This window comes from Rhineura floridana, chromosome 3 (assembly GCF_030035675.1).
Source record: "Rhineura floridana isolate rRhiFlo1 chromosome 3, rRhiFlo1.hap2, whole genome shotgun sequence".
In the NCBI taxonomy this organism is placed as follows: Eukaryota; Metazoa; Chordata; class Lepidosauria; order Squamata; family Rhineuridae; genus Rhineura; species Rhineura floridana.
Genome location: NC_084482.1, coordinates 153544865 through 153569757, shown reverse-complemented (window position 1 = coordinate 153569757; position 24893 = coordinate 153544865). Strand labels below are relative to the sequence as shown.

Genomic DNA, 24893 nt, shown 5'->3' with positions numbered 1-24893 from the left:
CTCTGGCTCTTAGTGCTTTTTGAAATGGACTGCTGCTTTTAAATAATTCCTGTTGTTTTACTGCTGTGATTTGTTGACTTGAGAAAAGTCAAGGAAGAGTGGGATATTAAATAAGTGAGTAAGTGTAGCTCAGAAATTCCTGTCAAGGCAAGCAAGGTCTGGAACCAAAGGATCTGGAACATTCGCAGAAAGGCTTAGTTTGGAGGGCAAAAAGGATGAAGGTATGACATAACTGAGAAGGATTACTATCTTAAAAAGTTCCAAAGGATGGACTTGATCACTAGGACAACTGATGAAAGGAAAAGAAAAATAGGATTTAACCATCAGCAGAACTGATCACACCTAGATAACAGGAAAAAGCTCTTAACCAGAAAAATAGTCAAGAAACTGGAATAAGATGACCAAAGAACGCTTCCTGAAGAAGCATAAGAACTCCATTGCTGGATCAGGCTGAAATGTCTATTTAGTCCAGCATCCTGTTTTCCTCAGTGGCCAATCAGATGCCTCTGGGAAGCCCACAAACAGGATATGAGGTCAATAGCTCTCTCTCAGTGTTATTACCCAGCAACTGGTATTCAGAGGAATGTTGCCTCTGATCCCAGAAGTAGTAAATTGGTGGAGATAAGATATAAGGAAGAGATAGGGACAAAGAGGAAGCTAGAAGAACCTCTTTCAGGTGTGGTTTAGAACTAAGGAATAGATAGTCTTTAAGGCCCTTTCCAACAGTAATTCTATTATTCTAAATGTGGAGAATTTCAGTTTCATTCAAAGTTAGCATAGCATACCGGCTAAGAAGCTGAGCTGTGAACCAGGGAGTCCCTGATTAAGATCTCTTTATAGACATGAATTCAATAACTAACCTTAGGCAAGCGGCTATTCTCTCAGTGTAAGCCCAGCTCTCATCTGTAATATGGGGACAAAATGCTAACCTAACTTACATGGTTGTTACCCTTGCAGAGCTGGAGGGAAACACTATCTGGCCTTTGCCATCAGCCAGAAGAACAAGGACTGCTGGGTCTTTTGCAGCACCTCTACCCAAGCAACCACCAGCAAGGAAAGACTAGCCTTGGAGGAAAACTCAGAGCAAACACAACTGAACACAGTGGCAGTGATGGTGAGGAACAAGCAGTTTTCTGCACCACCATTGCATCTTCCCAATGTTACCCAGTGGAGCTTTTCCAAGTAGTGGTGATGTAGTCGAACCCCCACTGGGCAGTGTGCTTGCAAGACATTCTAAGGGTAAAATCACGTGTATCTATCATGGCTTAAGACTCTATAGTTGGTACAGTTCAATCCATGAAGATGTCTGGTCTTACACAGTTGAGCCCCACTAACTGAAAATCATCTGCGGATATGGACAAGGTTCAGTCAACCACATGCTTTGCTTGTCCTTTGCCCCTCTTGGCTGATTACATCCTGGAAGGGAGAGATCACTGAATGGGTCCAGGAGGTAATTATTGTAACTCTTCTTTAAGAGAGAAAGTGTTCCCAGACTCCTTAAAGGAGAGTACTCCTGAAGAAGTCTTCACTAAATCCAGAATATCTTAATAATTGTAGGCCAGTGGCAAATGTCCCCTTCTTGGGCAATGTGTTCAAGCATGTTGTACCTGACCAGACCCAGGCTTTTCTGGATGAGACTGATTTTTGGAGTCCATTTCAATTGAGGCTTAGGTTGGTTTTGACACAGAAACAGCTTTGATCGTGCTGTGGGGTGCTCTCCATTAGGAGACAGGGGAGTTCAACCTTGTTGGTTTCCTTCACCTCTTAGCAGCTTTTGATACCATCAGCCATAGCATCCTTCTGAACTGGGTGTCTGCCTTGGTGGAAGGGTCATACCTGGACAGCTATTTCCTGAAGGTGGTGCTGGGGGATCTCTGGTTGACCCCATGACATCTTCGCTTTGGGGTCCCAGCTTCTCCCCATACTGTTCAACACTGACATGAAACCACTGACTGAGGTCATTTGCAGGTTTGGAGTGTGTTTCTAACCATACACATAGAATCATAGAATCATAAGAGTTGGAAGGGGCCTTGTAGGCCATCGAGTCCAACCCCCTGCTCACAGCAGGAAATCCACAGCTAGAGCATCTCCCGCAGGCAGCTGTCCAGCCTCTGCTTGAAGACATCCAGCGAAGGGGATCCTACCACCTCCCTAGGCAGTCGGTTCCATTGCCGAACTGCCTTTACTGTCAAGAAGTTCCTTCTAATGTCCAGTCTGAATCTACGCTCCTGCAACTTAAAACCATTAGACCTAGTCCTACCCTCTGGGGCAGCAGAGAACAAATCTGTACCCTCCTCTATGTGACAGCCCCTCAGGTACTTAAAGAGTGCAATCATGTCACCCCTCAGCCTTCTCTTCACCAGACTGAACATGCCAAGTTCCTTCAACCTTTCCTCATAAGACTTGTTCTCCATACCGGCTATCATCCTCGTCGCCCTCTTCTGAACCCGCTCTAACTTGTCTATATCCTTCTTAAAATGAGGCGCCCAGAACTGAACGCAGTATTCCAGATGAGGCCTGACTAATGCAGAATATAGTGGGACTATTACTTCCCTTGACCTGGAAACTATAGCTCTGTTTATGCAGCCCAAAACCGCATTTGCCTTTTTTGCCGCAGCATCACACTGCTGGGTCATGTTCAACCTGCGATCCACTACAATTCCAAGGTCCTTCTCACATGCACTACTGCTAAGCCGGGTATTTCCCATCCTGTACCCGTGCATTTTGTTTTTGTGGCCTAAGTGCAGAATCTTGCATTTGTCTTTACTGAATTTCATTTTATTAATTTCAGCCCAATTTTCTAGTCTATCCAGGTCCCTTTGGATTTTATTCCTGTCTTCCATTGTGTTAGCTATCCCTCCCAGTTTTGTGTCATCCGCAAACTTAATAAGGATTCCCTCCACCCCGTCATCTAAGTCATTGATAAAAATGTTGAAGAGTATCGGCCCCAGGACAGAACCCTGTGGCACTCCACTCGAAACCTCCTTCCAGTCCGAAGCAGAGCCACCGACGACCACTCTTTTACGGTTTTCCAACCAGTTGTGAATCCACCTGACAGTATTTCCATCTAGTCCGCATTTGACCAGTTTGCTAATCAAAAGGTCGTGGGGGACTTTATCAAACGCTTTGCTGAAATCTAGATAGATGACATCTACAGCATTTCCACCATCTACTAAGCTAATGACCCGATCAAAAAAAGAGATGAGATTAGTTTGACAGGATTTTTTCTTGACAAACCCATGCTGGCTCCTACCAATCACAGCATTGTCATCTAGATAGTTGCCAATGGACTCTTTTATTATCTGTTCTAATATCTTTCCCGGTATTGAAGTCAGACTGACCAGCCTGTAATTCCCCGGATCTTCTTTTTTACCCTTTTTAAAGAGCGGGACGACATTTGCCCGTCTCCAATCTTCCGGCACCTCTCCCGTTCTCCAGGATTTCTCAAGGATGATGGCAAGAGGTTCTGAGAGTACATCAGCAAGTTCCTTCAATACTCTGGGATGCAGTTCATCAGGCCCTGGAGATTTGAACTCATTTAGGTTAACTAGGTATTTCCTGACTATCTCCTTATCAATGTTGAACTGCAATCCCGACCCCTTACTGAGATTGCTACCGATGCAAGGTTGCACACTCTTCCCGTTTGGGGAGAAAACGGAGGCAAAATAGGCGTTGAGCAGTTCTGCCTTTTCCTTGTTATCTGTCAACATTTTGCCATCCTCATTGAGCAGCAGACCCACCATTTCTTTGGTCTTTCTCTTGCTTCGAACATATCTGAAAAAACCCTTTTTGTTGTTCCTCGCTTCCCTCGCCAGCCTCAGCTCATTCTGGGTTTTAGCTTTCCTTACGCTATTCCTGCAAGCCCGAGCCGCTTGTCGGTACTCTTCCTTGGTGATGCGTCCTTCCTTCCATTCTTTATACATGCTCTTTTTTACTTTTACCTCCTCCACCAGTCTACCGTGTAGCCACATTGTCATACATCTCATTTCTCCTCTTCAAAACCAGGTGAGGCTGTGGGGATGCTTGACTGGTGCCTAGCCATGATAATGGACTGGATGAAGGCTAAAAAGATGAAGCTCAATCCAAAACTAAAAGGATGAAGCTCAATCCAAAGCTAAAAAGATGAAGCTCAATCCAAAGCTAAAAAGATGAAGCTCATTCCAGGCAAGTCAGTGTTGACGTGTGTGCGTTGTTGCGTGAAACAGCATACATTACGTTGGAGTTAAGTTGAGCAAGAAACTTCTTCAGAGCATTAGAGCATGTTAAGAGTCTTTATTAAGACATTATGGCCAAAGGCTTAAGAGTAAATACATGTTGAGTTTCTTCAGTCACCCCCCTTCTGGTACGTCTCTCTCCAAAGATAAACACAGAAGACAACCTCTCAGTTCAGAGGCAATACACAGAAGACTCAGCTTAACACAGATAGCTGCTAGAACTTTTCCCAGTCTATCAGACGGTTACCATAGCAACGGCCTTGGCAGTCCGTTCCCAGACTGGGCAAAGACATAACTCCCCCTAGTTACAGTTTTTCAGACTTGATGGAAAACAGACTCAGTGACAGTGCGGTTCAATGGTCAACAGTCAGAAGGCACCGCCAGTAGGTGGTTCCACAGTCTAGACTAATGGGGTATCCTGGCCAACCTCACTGGATACAGATTCAGACTAACTGGTATATTTTTATCCATTACGTTTAATATGGAATGTCAGCTTAGAGCATTTCATAAATCACCTTACAGGTTACACAGGATTCTGCATCCCTAAACAGCAGTACAAAGCATGACTACTCAAATTAAGACGTTGTTGCAGCAATTAGACATGCTCCCTCCAGACCCTTAAGAAGGTTTAGGATAGGTTCTCTCTATTTGTGTGAGGAAAGTGTCTCTAAGTGGAATTGGGCTAACAAGTGGTTGCTCCTACGAACCAGGTAATGAGCAGGTGTTAATTGTGCCCTTCTGTGGATAAGCAGGAGTGTCCTTGGCAGAGGCAGATCTTCCCAGACACTGTCTCTGGTTCAGCCTCTGATTCCCCTCCCCTACAGCACAGGCAGCAGCAGTGGTGGGGGTGATGAGGGGAAGTGAAGGGGAAGAACAGGGGCCAGCTCACTGTCCAACAGCATCGTTTCTTCAGGAGGAACTGGGACTGAGGGGTCAGTGCTGCCACTGTCTAAAGAGCCAAAGCCTTCCCCTGTTTCAGCCTCTTGCTATCCACAGGTTCCCTCTCCTGGGCCCCAGTCTCCTCTTCCCCTTCTAGATCATTCCATGAACACTCCGCAGGACCTATGCCATGGGGTTGAACCTGGGAGCTCTTGGATCTGTAATTGTCATTTAGAGGCTCAAGTGACCTCAGTGGTGTGGAACTCTTTTTATCAGCTTTGGCTCGTATCCCAGCTGTGACCCTATCTGGAGGTGGATAATCTGGCTGGAGATGGATAATCCATGCTTTGGTAATCTCCCATTTGGATTACTGTAATGTGATGTACACAGGGCTGCCTTCAAAAAAACTTCAGTTGGCGCAAAAACATGGAAGCAAGGACAGTAACTGGGACCAGATGTTATAAACTTCTCTTGTTTGCTGTTCTGATTCTGGACCCAATTCATGGTGCTAGTTTTGACGTATAAAGCCCTATGTAGCTTTATTAGGACCTTAATACCTAATGGAATGACTCCTCCCTGGTGTACTTTTCTGTACCCTAAGGTCATCTACAAAGGCCTATTTCTATGAGGCCCCTCAATCTGAACCTTGGAGGGTGGCAACAAGAGAGGGCCTTTTCCGTGGTGGCTCTTGACTAAGGAATGCTGTCCCTAGGAAACTTGCCTGGCATGCACATACTGTCTTTTCTGCACCAGGTTAAGATTTTTTCATTCTCCCAAGTCTTGTAAGATCTGACTTTTAAGTTCCTGTGGCATTTGGTGGCTTTAGCATAATCATTTGATGGCAATTTTAGTTCTGTGTTGTCTATGGCATTTTATTGTGCTGGTTTTGTATTTTACTTTTACGCTGATTGTCTCTTAATCTTCCTCTGGGTTTTATTGTAGCATGGTTTTATTGTTAGGCTTTTAATCTTTGCATGACACCTGGAGAATTTATTTTATGAGTCATCTCATAAATGCAGTAAGCAATCAAATAAATGCCTATTTACGACTCACCACTTTGTTGTGGTATTGTCAAACTGATTTCCATCCTCTACCTTTTTCCTCTGCTCCACTTCCTTTGTCCGTCTTGTCTTTTTTAGTTTGTAAGCCTGAGGGTCAGGCCTCTCTCTCTTTTTAAATTGATGTGAGCTGTTTTAGAAGACACTGTGTTTGAATCTGAACCACTTGAAAATTACTGGACCATTTGAAAATTGTTGAGTCTGGGTGAACCACTTCATTATTTTTCTACAATTGTGATTCCATAGAATTGAAATTGTAATACAATAAAATGAAATATAAGAAATAAAAGAAGCAATAACAGTACAATTAAAAATCAATATGAATATTAAATACAATGGATGTGTTGCCTCCCAACTTCAACCACAAATCCACAGACACACCACAGACCACCTGGATGAAGCTCGCAAACCACTTGTGGTTCATGGACCACAGTTTGGAAACCCGTGCTCTAAAGCACTGTACAAATGCTAAGTACTATTATGTTGGAAATCTGCAATATAATCTCAGTGATCTGGGCTGTTAAGACTTTCCTGTCATGTCCCACCTCCCACTTCCAGTGTTACAGCCATTATTTCTTTTTATAGAAGATGCACGCACTAATTAGCCAGGCTCTCTCCCGTCAGTGTGCATGATGGGCTGGGAGCTTCAGTAGAGTGAATGCTGCAAGGGCAGTGTAGTGCCCCACAATGCCAATCAACAATATGAAACAAGTAACTTTGGGGAGCACAGAGAGAGGCTCTAATTTAGAGCCTTCATCAGATAAGACACTGAAACCCAACTAGATTAGATACTGTGCTAAGACTCTGGTAATTAACACCACCAAGGTCTTCCTGGCCTAAAGTATATGAGTAAATAGAACATATCAAATAGAATTACCTGTCAGTCCCTGCTAACGCACTTGGAGCCTGGCCCAACAGACATGTTAACATTAATATACACAATCTTATTAAATGAAGGTCATAACAGCTGTCAGAGAAGAGGGATGACAAACTACCAGTCCTAAGGAAGTGAAAAGAAGGGTGGCTAAGAATTGGAGTGGGGAGAGAATCAGATCACATCTTCTCCCAGAACCCTATTGGCTAGGAATTCTACGAAACTCTGACAGCCTCCACCAAAGGCAGTCAGGATGGAATGGAGAGGCAAACATTAACTGTGAATACAGGAGAGAGAAACTATTACACAAACCAAACAAGAATATATTCCTACTACTCTGCCTGTTGTGGTAAGTTGCAAGGTAAGTCAACATACAGACAGACATCCTATGTGCAGTTTCAACACATATTCTCTGCCCTGGAAACAATTGCTTTGTAATGCAGTGAGTGTGAGTCAGACCCCTTGTCATGAACCTATCCTTCACCAGGTATTATCCCTCCTGACACCCCAAGCTTGGTTCAGGAGATCCCCATCCAGTGGGAGGCTTACCTCAGCCTAGGACAGATATGCTCTCTGCACCACAAGCTTCAGCCCTTCCACTTTTTGTCCCAACCAAAAGGTGACCACTGGTGTGCCCTCTTAGCACAATAGGATGTAGGTACAGGAACTGAATAGGACCCTGATATGGTAAGCACACCTGACCAGGCAGACACGCAGGAATTCAAATGAACAAAATACCTTTAGTAAAATACAAGATGTTAAGCAGTATATTGACGTAGTCCCTCTCTTCCCTACCTGTCTTACCTCCCTCTAACTAATATGTAATCCACCCTTTTTCACCCAGCTCACTCCCACAACACAACCTCCCTCCTTCCACCCCAAATCCCAACCACAAAAACTCCTTCAAACCCATAACACATTTAATAACAGTTCCCAACAAGTGATTTCATTACATCCCTCTTTGGAACGTCTGCCTTCACCACCACTTGCCAATGAACTAGGCTACCAGTATAACTTGATATTACCCATCTCCATTCTATTTATGTCTTACTTATTTTATTTTAAAAATGTATACCCTGCCTTATTTTCAAAGAAACTTAAATTAGCTAACAAATCCAAACATTACAACATAAATAATAATCCCCATTAAGAGCAAAATGTTAGCATCAAAAACCTAAACCACAGTAACAGATTCCAATTCAGCCATCATTCTATAAACCATGTTGCAGGGCTACAACCCTAATCTTCCCTGACCACTGGAGATTATACACGTTGTAGTCCAGCAACATCTGAAAGGGCCACAGGTTCTCCATCCCTGCTATAGACACAGAACAAAAGTCACAGGGAGAAGCTAGAAGGGGTGGAGGGAGAGAGAAAGACAATTAGGGTTAGGAACAGAATACAGGATAGTTCTACCCGACTCTGACCACTGAAATATCAACGGCATATCACAGGAGATAGGACTGCTCATTACTTTTCAATGAGCACTCATGGGTCAGTTGAAAGAGAAAATTCTCACCAGTCTCTGGCATATAAACAAAAACTCCAGAAAGGTAAACTTTCTGACTTGGAAAGAGCTGAACTGCCAGCAACTTCATGTGCCACAAGAACACTGTATACACTAATCACTGTAGACTATGCCAGTCACATCTTAAGATATTCCAGAACTTTCCACCACTATGCATCCTCCAACACAGTCAATTTTCCATAAATCATTGAGGGGGGGAAAAGCTCCCCTCTGCCTACCCATCACAAGCATACCTTATTGATTTTGGGATCTGCACATCTGCTATTGCCATTGCTAGCATGCATCCAGCTGCTTTCAAAGGCTGGGCAATGTTGGCGCAGGGAACATCGCTTTTCTGACACACACCAGCCACACTCAAAGCGTGGATCTGCCTTCAGGCACAGCCCACAGCTTTTGCGCAGAGCTGAGCACTTGTATAGGTGAGCTGCAAAAGGAAAACACAGATCTTTGTTTACATTCAGAGAGAAGTTGTGGAGTGGCTGGGGGTGGGGATGGGCAGAACAGATTCTCCTCTGATGGGTAATTTTTAACAATGTCCAGAAAAGATCTCAGGGTGAATCACTCTCTGGGCCAGTTCATATGGCAATTTAACGTGAGATGGGTTCTATTTGCATGCCTGTTTAATTCGCAGCAATCACATGACGTAGGAGGCAAAGGGAAGGCGTCCCGGTGCTTTCAGCTTTTAATCTGCAGCAAATAAATCCAAGTTTAATTCGAAAAGGGAAGGAAAAACTGTCTGTGCTTTGTATCTCTAAGGCTTGTAGACGCTTAGCTCCGATGCTTTTGTGAGTCCATACCCACTCCCTCCTCCTCCCTTTGTTCATGTCATTTCCTGCTGGCTGCCGTTTGGCAAGCCGGCTGCAAACGGTGCTTTTTTTCCCTTTCCCGCCTAACTTGTACAGAAAAGCATAACATTGTTCAAACAAATATCTGTATTTCTGCTGGATTCTGAAAATACAAATAATCAAACTTGAGAATTTTTTCTTTTTTTAATGCAACTTACTCTGGAACAAACTGAGCATGCTCGGTTGCCAAGGTAAGAAATGACAGTTGACTTTAAGAGGGCATGGTCATTAGGAAGCTGTGTGATTGACTCTTTTCCTTCAGTATGAACAGAAAACAGCAATTGGAAGGTAGGAAGTATGATCTTTAAACTCCCATCGTGATGGAAAAAGCTTTGCCTTTAAAACTGAGTTCAACTCCAGTGTGAATGACCCCTCTGTATGCTTGATCCTATCAACCCAGTTTGACCGTATTCACTACTCCGTTAGTTTTCAGCTTTCACTGTTGAATGTGGGCAGCAAGAGGTTTATTTATGATGCAGACAACTATCTATTAAGGCAGAGGAGTCCAGTGAAGCCCTCCGGATGTTGCTGGACTACAACTCTGTAGGTGGAGATGCCGGGAACTGCAGTCCATCAACATCTGAAGGGCACCATACTGGCTATCCCTGAACCAGGATCTCAGTTGACAGCAACTACTCAGGTCATATCTATGCTAAAAAATTCAAGTGGCTTAAACTTGAGTAACTGTCATGACTCCCTCAAATAACTCTGGGGATTGTTCTTTCATGAGAACATTGTGAGTTTATTATTATTTAATCTTTGTCATATAATCTTTGTCCATTTGCACAAATGTGCTAAACTATCATGCCTTAAGCTCTTTGCAACAGGAGCCATGATAGTAAAACAGCCTTCAAAGTGATTTCATTTTCTATACAGAGAGTGAATGTGCACTTAAGTCTCTAATGAGCTACTGAATGGCAGGTAATGTTTATAAGGACAGCACACTGCAGAGAAAATATTTCTGAATAAGATAATCTCATTTGGAGGGTCAATACACCTTGATGGGCAGGAGAGAAGGCAAAGTAAGGATAAGGTATGAAACTAGTAATTCCCAAAACCTACGTTCACTCTGTGTCCGAAAGGTTGTTTATTCAGTGTGGCAAAATATTTGGTTATTCACTTGTAGGGGTGCACCGGTGCCAATCTGACTTTGAGTTGGATGCATCAAAGGTGGAATGTAGAAGCAGGTCATTGAAGGGAACTTTTGTTATAACTTGCTAAGGGTGCTCTCCCTGCCCCCATCAGCTTACCCTGGATGTTCTGGGGATTGTCGATAATGAAGTTTCCATTCCATACCACGGAAAGGTTCACCGGGAGGTCACTGATGCCATTCCCTTCATAGGAATACTGCCAGAGGAGAAACAAGAGAGCAGAGAGTCCATTAATTACCCTCAGACGGAAAGGAACAGATAGAAAACAAGGGTCAGACCATAGAGCAGAGGGGAATTTTGCACTTTTTTGGCTCATTCCAAGTACACCCATCTGGATCTGTTGTTGCCAGTGATGAAGACATGCCCAAAGCAACACACTGATCAAACACAAAGCCTCCAATATCCAGGGGCCTTCCTCTCTTCAAAAGCAGCGTATTTTCCCTTACAGTTCTAAGCTGCTTCCTAGAATTCTGCCGGACAGAAGGCATTTGGGTGGAAAGCATTTGGATTTGGGTCTGGTCCCCAATGCACCTCAAGGATCCTGTCCCCCAATCTTCTTCTTGGCCGAACAGACAATATTGAGATAGTATGGAGTGTAGCTTTTTTTACCCCTTCTGTCACCAGTGGAAACAGGATCGCTGGCGGGAAATAAGCAAGTCTATTTGAAATCACAACATGTGCATAATATATTTGAGTTACAGACTCAAGCTTTTCTTGGCACAGGAATTAGGTTGCCTGGGTGTAGAATCTGGATTTCTTTTTTAAAGCATTGCCAACATACACTCACTATGGACCAAGTGATTTTCAGAGCCCTTCCAATAGTGTACAGCCTATGTACAATATTACCACTACATTAATATATAATAAAAATGAAACATTCCAATTATTTGATTCTAATTAACATTCAGCATCCAGTAGACTGTAGACCAGCGATACTCAGATAAGAGGAGAAGGGTTTTCTGATGAAACAGTGGTATCTGAAACTTAAGCATCAGCTGCAGCCATAACTCCCAGTTCCCCAGAGCTTGTAGTATGAGATTCTGCCTTTCCTAGAATGTGGAGAAATAAAGCTCCCATATAGGAAATAAAAGTGCAAGAGACCTGAGGCGGACTATGGCTCTGTGAAGGTGGGGTCATAGAGATGCACAAATATCTCCATCAAGCAGCACCATGAGCCTTTGCCCCTCCTACCCATCCTTTGCCCAAGCCAAACTTCTGGCAATCCCATCAATATTCCCTCCACAGTGCCTGCGTGCATGTGGAGGCTTAATCGATACAAAGACAGGAAGGCAGTCGGAACCTTCCCTGACAGCTAATGACCTCCTTTGGAGAGAGATTCTTCGCTTTTCTCCGGTGAAAATGACAGGCACGTCAGCAGAGATTAAATGAAAGATTCATGGCTTGCTGGAGTTTGTTAGGGAGCTACGGACGTTACAGAATCAGCTCTCCCTGTGCCTTCAACCCTCCCCCTCTCCCCTCAGCCCAAGGCAGTGAGTCTGCCTTGACAACACAGAGAACAGGAAGACGAAGGCAGGATGTATTCTCCTCCCCCTTACACACATGCTCCCAAGCACCCTCTCTCCACACTCTCCCGCACCAATGAAAGTTCTAGCTTCCATGCCTCAGCTTCTTTCAAAGCATAATCTGTGCTTAATTCAGTGATAAGTGCAAAGAAACAGAAGCGATGCTAGTTTTGTATTTTTATTTGATGCATTCAGATAAAAGTACAAAGCCAGCATCTGACAAAGGATGGGGGGGTGGAGGGAGACACCAGAAACAGGGCAAGCGCCTGAGAAAAGACAAATGTGTTTCACATAAAATAGCAATCAGAAAATAATCCCATTACAAACTGTAAGCTATAACTCCTTTACAAAGTATGGCAATATATATTTACATTAGACCCCTTCAACTGCAAGCAGTGCAACATAGGCAACGTAGTGTAGTAAGGCATTCACTGTCCTTATGTTCTTACCGTATAAAGTATCATCCCACCAGTAAAACTCACCTGCCTAAGGTGTTGGACATGGCACCGCATGCTGCACAATAATTTTGAAGAAGGAAACAAAAGAAGCATGTCACGAAAATTCCCATTCGGGGACTGACATTTAAGGGGTTTTTATACCATCCTTCAATAAAAATTCCCAGGGCAGTTTACATTTTTGAAAAGGTAACATTAAAAAAGGTTTTTTTAATTAAATGTAACATTAGCATTTAAAACAATGGATTGATGACCAAAATTAAACAAAATGTCTGTTTACGCAAGAGATTGTCTTCTTCGAAATGCTTTTGCATAAGCCACCAATGTTACTCCTTAATCAGTGCTAAATTCCACTGCCCAGTAAATGCTCCAAAGAAATAAACTGAACACTCCCTTCCAGATAATTACCAGTACTTCTTTCAAGTCTTACTCAGGGATCTCTTGCCAAACCCTGAGTCTTTGAATTGTGTACATGTATGCACAGAGAGATGACTTTTAAAGCATCAAACTACACTTCAGACAAGTTTGCGCTGAATCATGGAAGGATTCAAATGCTGTTAGTTGTATCCAACTAAGTTCTACCAAGATTGACTCAATGAAATGAATGGATGTAAGTTTGTCTTGTTCATCCATTTTAATAGGGTTTTTCTACGTTTGACTAACGTTGGATACAGCCCAGCATCATCTATGCTTATCTCACAGAGACAGTGACTTCTAGAGCACTACGACTGGTCAAACTTAGCATATCAAACAAAACACCACCTGCAGGTCCCACAATTTAATTTAAATCATTGAGTGCAAACACTCATATACAGTACATGGGTGAAGCAACAACTGAAGAAAACCAGCCACTAAAAGCGGGGAAGCATCACTGGCAGGAACAAAAAGCATGTGTGGTGGTAGTGGTAGGAAATCTCCAGGAGCTTGAAATAAGATTTATTCCAGGCCTGACAAGTTTGGAAAGAAATCTTTCCTTGAGGACACACTTTTATAAATAATTCTCACCAAATTAATGAGGACCCCCCAGTACAGCGAAAAAGTGCTAAAAATGTGCCCCGTGGCAGGATTTGTTCAAAAATGTGTTGGGCCAGGAATTAATCTTATTTCAAACACCTGAGGTGGTAGTCAATGTACTCAGAGTAGGCCCATTTAATAGGCATGACTAACTTAAGTTCACTGACGTTCATTGATGGGTCTAACTCTGAGCAAGACTTAGTTGTATACAACTCCTGGAGTTTCTCCCCTCTTCTTCTGTCTTAGAAACAGCAACTGACAAAGCACACACTTTAAGTTCTTAAATCTCCAATCTTGTTAAAAAAAATTGCAACCACTTTCCAAAGCACTTCCGTACAGAAAATCACTGCCTCTCTGATTTATCAGTGATTGCAGTCACAATGTCACCTGATCCAAGAACACTGGGAACTGTTGCAATGCCATCTGATCCAAGAACACTGGAAACAAGAAGAAAATTTCTGGATCTATAGAGTTAACACCTTAATACCACATGGCCGTAACCCTACATCACTCAGTTACAGGAAATGCAACACTTCTGAATACTTCCTTCCTCCTCAGTGTTCTTCAACTGCCACCTTGGCTACAGCATCCTTTGATTCACAGCTGAACGAATGAGGAAAGTGGAAGCTGTCATGTTTTGCTTTAAGAAATTAATCAATTTTGTTAGTCACCGTTTATATTTACATCAATAGCTACATGCACATTTTGCTCTATATATTCCCACGCAACTTCCCACAGATTCTAGAATGAGAATTACACCAAATGGGTTGGGCAGGACTGAAATAACCAGAAGTTCAGATAAATGGAAGTACAGCTACTATAAGCTCACATAGATAAGGTCTATATGCAGTACAGAAGCTAAATATGGATCACTAGAAGATAAATGACATTTGGATAACGTGGGTGGTGAGGAAAGAGTTTCTGTGAACATTTTCCTCCCATTCCTATGTAGCTGTGTCCCACTAACTGAAGACAGGCTGAAGAAACCTATTGCAAGAATAACTCAAGAAGGCAGGCAGATTTACATTAAGGAGAAGCACCCATCATTCAGTAAGTGGGAAGTGTGCGTGTGGGGGAGGGGGCAGCAAAGAAGGATTTGGCTGTGACGAGCAGCGTGGCAGCGTAAGTGAAATTGGCATTTTCAATTTGTACTCTGACATGTCTCATTTGGAGCCTTGGCATCTCAAGAAGGCATACAGCCTGCAGCTGTCCGAAACACTTATTTGCATTTCTCTGCCCTGGCTCCTTTTGGAAATGAGTTCCTTCTGATTGGGGTGTGGAGTGGGGGCGGGAGGTGGTTTAACCGTTCAGATTATTGCCCAGATGAAAGCAATTCACACATGAGAGAGAGAGAGAGAGGTGCATTTCTGGTTCAGATAACAGAGACCGTCTTTCTTTGGCAGAGCCTTGCTGGCGGGTAAGGAAGATTTATGGAGATTTTGAACAATATGTTGCACAGGTCAAGGATTGGGTCAAAATGAAGCCTCATATCCCAAACTAAGAATAATCAAGACAAGAGCCTCTTGCAACCACTGTGCACATGACTAATTCCCACAGAAATGACCCAAAGATTGTTTGGAATGGTAACTGAACCAGTTTACTCTTATTTGAAATACTTATATCCTAACCTTTCCTCCTATAGTTCAAGGCAGCTTACAAAAATAATTAAAAATACAATAAAACCAGCATAAATAAATGAGACATATTTGTTCTATTTTTAACAATATTAACATTTTATCCTCTGAGATGAGCTGCAACAAGGACTACATGGGGTGGTTGCCTACACCCTTCCTATCTCCTGCCAGCATTCTCAGGAGGAGGAGGAGGAAGAAGAAAAAGAAGAAGAAGGGAGAGAGGGGGAGAGGGAGAGAGAGAACATTGATATGCAGCATAAAAGATGAGGCCTGTATAGGAATTTAACAGACTCAGGTGACCTGATGAGTGCCTAATTCCAAAGTTGAGTTGAATCTACGACAGTGTTCAAACTCCAAATCTCCCTCCCATTGTTTCATCAAAGACTGTGGAACATTAGAGCCCAGACTGTAGTTAAAAGTCTCTACTCTTGGCTAGTTCGAGTGTCACATTTCAAATTATCTTGAACTCTGGGAACACTTATATTGTGCTTGTAGACCTCAATTAATATTTCCTGATATTGCTAACTGCCCTGTAAACAGCACTATTAAAATAAAACCATTACAGGGGTAGAAAGAGGAACCTCAGTTGCATCCTGTCGAATATACTGGAGAAGAAATCCAAGAGATCTTATACACTGTAAACTAGGGCTAGGTTAGAATCCTGACATCTAGTTTTCTGCGTGGAGGATGGAGGGGGAGTAAATAATGTGAACCCTCACCTGCACTCAAAGTGGTACTGCCCAGACATAGAATTTACCATCTCATCTGCTGTTTTGGAGAACTAATAAGCCTTAGCTAATGAGTCCAACGTTTTCATTGCAGACAAGACTGATGGCTACATTGGTTGCTTAAATCATGCCCAGCATGTTTTTACACATTTAAGAACATGCTAAAAGTCTTGAACTTGTCTCTTTTAGTTCTTCCATGGGACAGAAAGGAGAACAGAGGGGCACACCTGGGGGGGGGGGGTAGAAGGAAAGAACTAGGAATATGTCTGTCTCCACAGTTGCCAGTCTCTCCATGACTCAACTGAGGAAGAACAAGCCAGATTTGTGGTCTTGCCAAAAGCAGCCTGAACTATTCCTGGATTTCCTAACACTGCATATAGGAAGGGAGCCCAACATGCATCCCAAGAGCCAGAGGGGAAGCCAGGGAAGGTGGGTGTGTTGGAGAAGACAGAAAGGAAAGCAGCCAACAAGCTTGAGCTTTGGCCAGGAGTCTGACATCACATGCTTGAGTTACACAGACAAAGCCAAACACTTACTCGTGCTTCTACTTTGTTTTTTTTATTTTTAACCCTCTTAAAGACACATACAGAATATCTCATCCCTTTATTCAAAGTATATGTAAAGTATATAGCCCATAGTATTGTGTTCATAATTAATACAGATTAGAATCCCCATTCCCTGTGCTAATATGTATTGAGATTGAAGGGAGATACTCTTTTCCCATTCCTTAACCACCCAGATTATAAATACTCTACAATTTATACCAGGAGTTGAATGCTGCAATCCAATACAGGCTTATTTGGGAGGTAATCTCACCAAAATTAATGGGGCTTATTTCCAAATAAACATATTGAGGACCATGATGTAAGGCTACCTATTTTTTTAAAAAAACATGCTTGCTGATTTGTTGTCTTACTAGTGGCATTATGCCAATGCTGTACATTTCTATCCACTTAATTTTTTACAGTTACACACTTCTGCAGATATACATATAGTATCAGCCATCTTGGACCCTGCGCTCAGCAGGTGATGTCTTATTGATAGTGCTGCCACCAAGTGCTGCCTAGTTGGCACTGACCTGTGACAGGGCCTTTTCTGTGGAGGCTCACCATTTGTGGAATGCCCTCCATAGTGAGGTGTGTCTGTCTCCATCACTATCGACTTTCAGGAAGAATTTGAAAACATTCCTGTTTATCCAGGCATTTGATGGCTGAAGGGGACTGTTCCTGGCAACCCGGAGATCACTTATGAAATAATTTTTAACCGTGTTTTAGAATATTTGTAACTGTGTTTTTAATTGTAATTGTGTCTTGGAATGTTTTTAACTGGTTTTAGTAGGTTTTTCTTTTTCTTGTTAAATTGTTTTATCTTTGCTGCCCTGGGCTCTTTCAGGAGGAATGGTGGGACATAAATTCAAACAACAACAATAATGATGTTAGTAGCTAGTGCAACCTGGATTTGCCTTTTGGGGTTCTGCTCTGCTATACTACACTACATGCGCACACACACGCACGCACACACACACACACACACATAATGACATATCTAGAATAGCAGGACAGAACAGGGGCAGTAGCCACTGTGGTGCCCTTTAGATGTTGTTCAACTACAACTCCCATCAGCTCCAACTAGTATGGCCAATGGTCAGGGATGACAGGAGTTGTAGTCCAAACAACATCTGGAGGGCACCATGTTGGCTACCCCAATTCTAGCATATTATTTTCTAACTATATCTGCAAACAAATCCTTTCATTATCACTAGCAGAAACTGCTATCAATAAATCAATCTTTAACTACAGTGAGAATCAACATCTAATCATCTGAGTGAAAAACACCATTGCTGATTTTTCTCAAGTTGTAGCACTACTGGTTACTTCAGACCTAGCAGCTGGCGTGCTAGTAGATATATATTGTAAATCCTCCCCTTATGAGTCTAACCAGATCCCATGAGAGTCAGCCCTCTACCTTGGAACTTCTTGAAGAGCTCACTATACAGATGATCAAAATCAGGATCTAAGGGGTTACAAATGAACGATAACATCAACATGAAAAGAAGAAACAATCTGTTCATAAATTGCATCTAGTGGCAGGTGCCTTAAAAAAGAGAGGGTATCAAATACATAGATGAGTGCATCTTTGAAAAGTACCAAGAACAGCAATAGCCACCATGGCCTGGGTTTGAAGCTCTCTGACAATCTCCTGCAGTAGCAATGTACAAGCAAAGGAAGCGCCTGCACTTATCTTGCTGATTCGCCAGTCGTGATTGCTACAGATTCCTGACCTAAAAACTTGGCAGTTAAGCCCAGGAATGGCTGCGGTCCAATTATTTTTGTTTAAGCTGTATTTATTTGTTGATGACACACACACAGATGGATCCTGTGCATGCCTTGAAATCTCAATCAGGATTTTTATTTACTTTTTCTTAAAAAAAAATAAAAATAAAAATTATTTAGGTTACAACACTCAGCAATTACGTACCACAAAAAGTTACACAGTAATAATCATCACTTCCACCTGCCCTCTGCCAGCCTTCATTGGAGAATATGAGAAGCAAATCTATTTTATCATCTTCATTTTACACATGAGGGAGTTATAACAACAAGCAGGCAAAGTGAGTGATCCAAAATCAGACCATGTCATAATGAATGCTGAGGTGTGTCTGAATTCCTGCTCTATGTGCACACAATAGGCCATTTTACCTCAGCTGAGTGGATCAGTGTAAAAGCAGGACAAGCCGCCTTCAGTGCAATTATGTTATATAAAACAGGTTCCAAAAGACAGTCTGAAGAAGGCTGGGTAGTCATATGGTAGTGACTTCTCTTATTTCCATCTGCTAAAATGAATTAAACATAAGTGAATATATATCAAATAACTTCCTCAGCACTATTTTCTATTCATTAAATTGCTGAAATTGCCAAAGGTGTGTGATGTGCAGAAAAAAATGGGGAGAGACCATAGCTGAGTGGTAAGGCACATGTTTTGCATGCAAAAGAACCAAGTTTCAGTCCCTTGGCATCTCCAATTTTAAAAAGGATCAGTTAGCAGATTGTATGGAAGATCCCTGTTTGAGGCCTTGGAAAGCTGCTGCTAGTCAGAATAGATCAAACTGGACTAGATGGATAAAATGGAGATGCCAGAAACTGAACATGGTTCATTCTGCATACAGAACATGTGCTCTACCACTGAACTCTGATCCCTCTATGATCGTCAATCAAGATTTCACAGGTTTACAAAATTTAAATATCATCCAGAAAGCTGGTAATATTAATATAATATAACAAGACTAAAATCAAACAATGGTCACATTCAGACAATCAGATCCCTGGCTTAATAAGCAAGGGTATGTATGAGTTCCAAGCATCTGCACACAACCCCTTTGTTCTTGCTGTCTCCTTTCACACATATGGGGAAACAAGCCAGGAAGCTGCAGCTAACCCTAACTTCCTGTTACATGTTATATGGTTAATGGCTTCCAAACAAGCCAGAATTCATAAGCCAACTTTAAACAATGGCTTCATATTGTGTCCTCTTTGGAAACCCTTAACCATAGTTCTTGGTTCAGACATAATGGGAAGCTATGGTGAACTGTAGCTACCCATCTTCACTCAGGTGAAGGATGGAAAAAAGCAGGAGTGAAAGGACTGTGTGTGGATGTACAGAGGTTGTGCATATCCTGGCTTATTAAATCAAGATTTGATCTTATGAACTGATCAGTAACAATCACAGCTGCTGAATACTTAAAACCTTATTGAAGCAACATGGAGCATAGGACATAGCAGTGATCAAGACTCAGCAGTACTCAGACCTTCTTACAGAGAAAGGGTTTTACATGCCCTCAAAAAAATAGGATAGAGGCAGCTTTCGGAAGGGAGATTCAGAGCAGCTACTGAAAGGCCCTCCTCCTGCTGGAGGCTAATCTAGCATCCCCATAAAATTGAATTTGGAGCAGGATCTTATCAGAAATCAAGTATGTGCCCATAAAATTGAATTTGGAGCAGGATCTTAGATCTTATCAGAAGACATCAAGTATGTGTGTGTGTGTAGTGGTGGTAGGGACTCATATACTCCCTATGATTATAAAACCCAAGTCATTTAGGACTTTAAAAGGCAAGAATGAGCATTTTTAATTGAGCCCATGAGAATGGACCATTGGTCTCACCTGAAGGGTGATTTTCATAGGAGGACTGCCATCAAGCGGGTTATAGCTCCACCTATTGTCTGAAGGCAAGAATGTTTTTGAAGTCAAGACTAGGGGCGTCAGGCCCCTCCCACTCTCCAGTTCATTCGCAGCGAGTCCAAAGAGAGATATCTAAAAATGCAGGAGAAAAGGCCAACGGGCCTACCAGCAAAGACAAAACACAATAGCAATAATCATAATAATATGACTCTAACGTAGCGATATAACATTAATAGCAGTCTTGACTTCACTAGTAAATCTAATATAATAGCGTAACAGGAATATATGAAAAAAACCCCAAAAATATCTAGGTATCCAGGTATCCTCCAACTGGGAGGGTCGTGATGGCAGTCCTCCTATGAAAATCACCCTTCAGGTGAGACCAATGGTCCTTTTTCCATAGGAGGACTGCCATCAAGCGGGATGTACCAAAGCAGCCCATAACAGGGAGGGACCACCCACATCCTAATCATTATTAAGAACCTGTTGCAACACTCGTCTGCCAAAAGAGGCATCGGCAGAGGCATAACGATCTATTTTGTAATGCCTTATAAACGAGTGTGGGGTAGACCAAACAGCAGCTCTGCAAATATCAGCGACAGGAGCGTTGGTAGCAAAAGCAGCCGTAGTGGCCGCTGACCTAGTGGAATGAGCTGTTATACTAGCTAGAACTGGAAGCTTAAGGGACTCATAGGCTAAGGTAATACATGCACGCAACCAGTGGGATAAGGTGGAATTAGCTACTTTATGCCCCATAGAACGTGGATGAAAGGATACAAACAAAGACTCAGTTAGTCGTATATCCTGGGTTCTAGACAGGTAGGTCTTGAGAGCCCTCCGAACATCCAATGAATGCCAAGCATTCTCTAGAGGATGGGTAGGATTCGGACAAAATGAAGGAAGAACAATGTCCTGGTTGCAATGGAAAACTGAATTGACCTTGGGACGGAAGGAAGGATCAGTTTTCAGCACAACAGAGTCCTTGTGAAAGACACAGAGATGGCGGGCAGAAGACAATGCGCCCAGTTCCGAAACGTGTCTCGCAGAGGTGATCACGATCAGGAACAGGACCTTGAATGACAACAGACGTAAAGGCACAGTCCTAAGGGGCTCGAACGGAGGGCGTTGTAAAGCCTGTAGGACCTTCGACAAACTCCATGAGGGAAAACGGTGGAATACAGCCAGTGAGCATAACGCGGTTCCCCTCAGAAAACGTTTAATGAACGGGTGCGAGGCAATAGGAGCACCAGCGGAGGACACTGAGAGAATGGACAACAGAGTGGACGCATGTCTACGTAAGGTGTTGGGTCTAAGTCCCATCAGGAGGCCCCTATGAAGGAATTGCAGCACCTGTTGTATTGTGGCCTGGGAAGGATCGAGGTGCTGGGACTGACACCACCTGGAGAATGCCACCCAAGTATGTTGATATATACGGGTGGTGGATGGTCGTCTCGAGGCCAAGATAATGTCAATAACAGTGTCAGACAGGCCAGCAGACCTTAAATGTTCCCGTTCAAAAGCCACGCTGTTAGCTTGAGCCAATTGGGATCCTGATGCCAATTGGGATAAGAGGTCTGGCCTGACCGGGAGCGTCCAAGGGTCCGTCACTGACATGGCAAGGAGATCTGAGAACCATGGTTGACGGGGCCGATATGGAGCTATCAGAACCAGTTTGGCCCTCTCACATCGCGCCTTTCTCAAGGTTCTGGCTAACAGTGGTATTGGAGGGAAGGCGTACAATAGGCCATCCTGCCACGGTAGCGATAGGGCATCCACCGCTTCCGCTGTCGTGTCTAGGTATCGAGCGAAGTACCTGGGTAGCTGGCAATTGCGACTGGAGGCAAATAGATCGACTGAGAAGACGCCGAACCGACACTGGAGAAGATAGAAAATGGTCGGATGAAGTTTCCATTCTCCCGGAAAGACCTGTTGTCTGCTGAGCCAGTCTGCTGTCACATTCCAAATTCCTCTGAGATGTTCTGCTTTTAAGGATTGCAGATGTTGCTCTGCCCAGTCGAATATGAGGGAAGCTAGGTTCTGCAGAGGACGGGACCTGGTCCCCCCTTGTCTGTTTAAATGAGATTTGGCACACGTGTTGTCCGTTCGAATGAGAACATGGTCCAAGTGAAACAGAGACTGAAAATGGAGCAGAGCTAAGTGGACAGCCTTCAGTTCTAGCCAACTGATGCTCTGAGTCTGCTCTGCTGTGGTCCAAACCCCCTGAACGAACTGGGAGTTGCAGTGGGCTCCCCAGCCGAGGAGACTGGCATCTGTGGTGATAACAGTCCTGCGGGGTTCTCTGAACGGAGTGCCCTGGGTGAGATGTTGGACCCTCGTCCACCAGCGGAATGAAAGACGCAGTGCGGGGCTCAAGGGAATTGCTCGATGATTTGACCTGGCAATGTCCTGCTGAAACGGCAACAAAGCCCACTGGAGTTGGCGAGTATGAGCTCGAGCCCATGGCACAATATGGATGGTGGACACCAACATTCCGAGAGCCCTGGCTAGAAGCATGACGTCTGCGCTTGCGTGGTGCATCAGAGACCGTGCAATGTCTGTGATAGCAGTTATGCGGTCTGGAGACAGGAACACCGTCGCCTGCAGGGTGTCCAACATCGCCCCTAGATGTTGTAGGCGTTGGGTTGGTTGGAGATGGCTTTTGTCGAAATTGACTAGCCAGCCGTAGGCCTGCAAGACATGGAGCATGAGGATTAGATGGCGAAGAGCCAGCTCCTTGGAACTCGCCCGTATTAAAAGATCGTCCAAGTAGGGGTAGATATGGATCTATGAAGCCGGAGGTAAGCCACTAGTATGAGTAGCACCTTGGTAAATACTCTCGGGGCAGATGAGAGGCCGAACGGCATTGCTCGATATTGAAAATGCTGGGGGCTGAAAGCAAACCTAAGGAATTTTCTGCGGGCTATGCAAATAGGCACATGGAGATACACTTCCTTTAGGTCGATAGAAGCCAGGAAGTCTCCTTCTTGAAGGCTTTCTGTAATGGAGTGGAGGGATTCCATTTTGAACCTGCGATACCTTACGAAATGGTTGATGAACCTGAGGTCCAACACCGCCCTCCATGACAGATCTCGTCTGGGCACAGCAAATAGGAGGGAGTACACCCCTTCCGACCTCTCTGTTGTAGGGACTGGCTCTATCGCCGCTGTGTCCAAGAGGTGATGTATGGCTGTCTGCCTGGCTGGTTCCCTGGGACAAGGGGAGGGATGAAATCTGTCCAGAGGGATTGCCAAAAACTCTAGTGCATAGCCATAACAAAAAAGATCTCTGATCCAGGCGACCTGAGTCAGACGCAGCCAATGGTCTCCAAACAGAAGCAGTCTGCCCCCAACCGGTATCGCATCAGTACTGTCTGTGCTGGCGAGACCCTCCCCTATATGAGGACGTTGAGGTACCTCTGAGCCCCTGGTACTGACCTCTGCCTGGGAAACGTCTGTTCCAGACTCCCCTGGAGGGACAGAAATCATAGGTTCGGAAATCGCGGCCTCGACCCCCGGGCCGCGTTCCTCGAAAGGGCTGGGTTGTGCGGTATGAGGTGAAATGTCTGAAAGGCCTGTGATCAACGTTCCTGACAGTGGCCAAGACAGGCTTTCAAGCATCCTTGGGGTCAACAAGCACTGCCTTTAGGGCTTCCTCGCCGAAGAGTAATGAGCTGGAATAAGGTGCCCTTGATAAATTAACTCTGGCTGTAGAGTCCGCTTGCCAGTGACGAAGCCAGAGGGTCCGTCGAGTGACTACCTGAGCTGCCATAGCTCGTGCTCCCAGCTGATTTGCGTCCAAGGTGGCATCAGCCACAAAAGCCACTGTCTTGTGCAATTTCATCAGTGACCTCCTCAGAGAGACAGGATCGGGATTAGGATCATCTAAGAGGTCATCCAACCACATCATCGCTGCCCTGGAAAAGATGGAAGCTGATGCAGAGGCTCGCATGGAGAAAGCGGTGGCCTCATGATTCTTGCGTAAGGCAAAGTCCAGCCTCCGTTCAGTGGCGTCCTTTAAATGTGAATCTCCTTCCCTCGGCAAAAGGGATCTAGAGACTAGACTGGAGATTGGCTCGTCTATGCCAGGGACGGCCAGTCTGCTTGTAAAGTCTGGAGCCAAAGAGTAAAGTCTGTCCGCAAGGGCGTTAAAACGGCGTGTTTGTAATGGATGAGACCATTTGTCCTTGGCCAGTTTAGCAATAGGATCTGGCACAGGAAGGTAGTGCTCTGCTGGTGTGGGGGATTTCAAGACCCTGACCCCTTTAATAGCGGGAGTGGCAGCTGCAGGTTGTGTAGATTGGAGACTAAGGGTGTTCAATACTCTGCGAGCAAGGGGCTGATAATCTAAGGCATCAAACAGGCGATAAGATGTTTCCTCCTCATGTTCCGAATGATCACTCCATTCGTCTCCTTCGGCTTGCACAGCAAATGGTGACTCCTCCCCACAAGAAACGTCATCAACAAACCTGCCCCTGGCAATGTCAAAAGGATTTGGAGAGCATGATGGATCTGCCTCATTGTGTACATAGTGGTCCACACTGCGCTGAGGAATGGCGGGGACTTGTGACGGTGACTGTGTTTGAGTGAAGAACGACAGCATGTCTTGTAGTTGTGATATGAACTCATGAGACAGCTGCAGCCCCGGTGAGGTAGATGGTTGCGCTTGTAGAGGCGACGTTATGGATGGCTCAGCAGGCTGTGAAGATGAATAAGCCCTAGGTGGTAATATGGGAGGAGGGTGGCTGGCTGCTGGTTGGTCAGGAAACCCAGCAAAGTCCTCCTCGGAGGAGGATGCAGTCGGAGAGTGAAATAGA

At 44.1% G+C, this 24893-nt stretch overlaps 1 protein-coding gene across 11 annotated transcripts in view; it reads right to left on the bottom strand.

Annotated features, from left to right (window-relative positions):
- The window catches only part of PLXNA1 (plexin A1), a 460921-nt gene that overhangs the window by 111365 nt on the left and 324663 nt on the right, over window positions 1-24893 (bottom strand). For all 11 annotated transcript variants that reach the window (XM_061618384.1, XM_061618391.1, XM_061618386.1 and 8 more), the window contains exons 11-12: window positions 10649-10745; window positions 8787-8977 (exon numbers count right to left, since the gene is read on the bottom strand). In XM_061618384.1, the coding sequence (XP_061474368.1) occupies window positions 8787-8977; window positions 10649-10745 (288 nt within the window). The remainder of the gene's footprint in view (window positions 1-8786; window positions 8978-10648; window positions 10746-24893) is intronic.